The sequence below is a fragment of the Limulus polyphemus genome, unplaced genomic scaffold (assembly GCF_000517525.1).
Source record: "Limulus polyphemus unplaced genomic scaffold, Limulus_polyphemus-2.1.2 Scaffold7878, whole genome shotgun sequence".
Lineage (NCBI taxonomy): Eukaryota > Metazoa > Arthropoda > Merostomata > Xiphosura > Limulidae > Limulus > Limulus polyphemus.
Genome location: NW_013673488.1, coordinates 9,759 through 12,193, shown reverse-complemented (window position 1 = coordinate 12,193; position 2,435 = coordinate 9,759). Strand labels below are relative to the sequence as shown.

At 30.1% G+C, this 2,435-nt stretch overlaps 1 protein-coding gene across 1 annotated transcript in view; it reads left to right on the top strand.

Moving 5' to 3' along the window:
- Positions 1 to 2,235, top strand: part of LOC106474935 (L-2-hydroxyglutarate dehydrogenase, mitochondrial-like) — a 17,712-nt gene extending 15,477 nt beyond the window's left edge. Inside the window, exons 5-6 of the mRNA XM_022403191.1 lie at positions 766 to 897; positions 1,837 to 2,235. Of these exons, the coding sequence (XP_022258899.1) occupies positions 766 to 897; positions 1,837 to 2,032 (328 nt within the window). The 3' untranslated portion in view covers positions 2,033 to 2,235. The remainder of the gene's footprint in view (positions 1 to 765; positions 898 to 1,836) is intronic.
- The last annotated feature ends 200 nt before the right edge of the window (positions 2,236 to 2,435 follow it).

Genomic DNA, 2,435 nt, shown 5'->3' with positions numbered 1-2,435 from the left:
AAACCTTGTCGAAACGTTGTACCATTTGCTGTTATGTTAAACTTATATTAAAGTTTTTCTTCGTTACCCATTCAAGCCGTCTCCAGCCATTATTAGTCTCAAAGCTGCAGCTGTAAATAGATCTCAAATCAGTCAAGAGATGGAGCTATGAGTTAAAAATTTGTACTTAAAAAAAAACAAAAAAACTTGGAGCCATTCTATGAGCCACTATGCTGTGGCTAAAAAGTAATGAAATCAATGTTGGATTTATTGTATTTCAAGCAACATTTCAGAAAACTGCCCTTCATTAGGCTTCACTAGTGTATTTTGAAAGATTGTGTCAGATTTTAGAAGTGTCATATAGTCAATTAAAAACCTGAAACACCTTCCTTCCAGCATCTATAAAGTTTAATGAACATTCATTCTGTTATGAAATCCTCATTTTCTAACTTACTCTGTGAGGTAAAATTTCTATAGGAAGAGGTAATAGTTAAATGTATCTCCTACAGACTAAACAGAAAACCCTCTTTAATCTTTTATTCCAGATGTGTTATGCGTGTGTATGGGTTTCATTCCCACATGGTGTCATTGTATTCTTCAATAAAATATTGATTTTCTATATTAGAATATGCTGTAGCTCAAGAATTCTCTAACAAGAAGATATAATAATTCTGATGTTGCATTTTGTTCTTCATACGAGTGAATAGTATAAATAATGCCATTATTATTATTTTCCTTGAATATGTCAAAAAACCTTGCATATAAGATTATTTTTATTGTACTAAGGGGTTTCCAGAAGCTAGCAATTCAACACTTAGGTTATGGACTGAAAGAAATATATCGGAGCATCAACCTCAGAGCGCAAGTGAAAGAACTACAGAAATTTGTTCCATCATTAACAATAGCAGATGTAACAAGGTAATGACATGATTGGGACTTTTCATTTAGAGAATGTGGTGTTTATAATTTATATTCTTCATTCTATTCTCCAAATTTATCATAAATCGTTTCTAGTATTATATTATAATAAAAAAATAGACAGTTAAATTGACAGTTGGATAAAATATTGCATTTTTCATCTCACCTACCTGAAGTTTTCAGTGTGTTCTATTAGTCACACGTGAGAATATAATAATAAAATAGATCCAAAGATCAATTCTTCATTGATCTTAAATAATGTGAACAACACCTTAATAAACATTTCAAATGCTGAAACATTGTAGAGGCTTATAGTGAAGCAAATGCTACATAGATCAAACAAACACTAGGTGGAATGTAGCTTGAGACAGGTATTATGAAGGTCAATTTAAATCCTATTACTTACTCTTAAGTTGAGTTAGGAAATTTGATTTAATTTACTACATTAATAGCCAGATTTACTAAAACTTTGTACTTTGTTCTTAACCTGTTCAGTCTTGGCCTTAAATACATCCACACTGGTTTGGAACAAGCGATTTGTGCTTTGTTTTGAATTCCTGCTACAAACTACTTTATTATTAATATTACAACTGTTACACATATAAACCAAAATGAGAACTATAAGTAGTATTAGACCCAATGCTCATCCAAAACCACCATAAAAGAAACATCTTAATGTAATATTACATTGTCGGAAGTAAGTGGGTCTAGTGGTAATACTACTGTCTATCAGATGTGTAATACATATAAATAAATTATTCTTTTTTTTTATAGTCAGATTATTTAACTCAATCATATGTTCCATACACACACAACTTTTAAGTCAAAATTTATAATTCACGTATTTTATCTTTCTCTCATTTGAAAGTTTTAATTTATACTTCAAGAAAAAAAACGTTTTTAACTTTCACACTTTATTCAAAACGTTTGGTTTTCTAGAGGGCCAACAGGAGTTCGTGCACAAGCTTTAGACAAGAATGGTAACCTAGTGGATGATTTTGTGTTTGACAGTGGTTCTGGAAATTTAGGTGAAAGAATATTGCATATTAGAAATGCACCATCACCAGGAGCAACTTCATCTTTGGCAATAGCTCGAATGGTAGCAGATAAGGTGGAGCAGACTTTCTCTCTGTAACACTATATTAACATTTTTATTATGTGGTTGATTTATCAGCAAGTCAAGTTAATATAATGAGTGTTTTTGATTGCTGATTTTATAGAAAATTTTTATAAACTTTTCTAAATTTATGTTACTCCTTGTATTAAATTAATGCAATACAAGTTTTTAATATAAGTTGTGTAATTAAAGGTTTAATAAAATGTACCATTTGACCTATATGTGGGCGGTATTACGTGTGTTTTAAGTATAATACTTTAGGTTTAATTGTTTTTCAGAAATTGAAATATTGACAAATAGGATCTATGTAGAAAGTCTTAAATGATGAAATGTGTATTAAATAGATTTTAATTTTCTGCCATGATATCCTGCTGTAACTGCTCTAGATTTCTGTAACTTGAAAATTTTGAACTGAATGAAA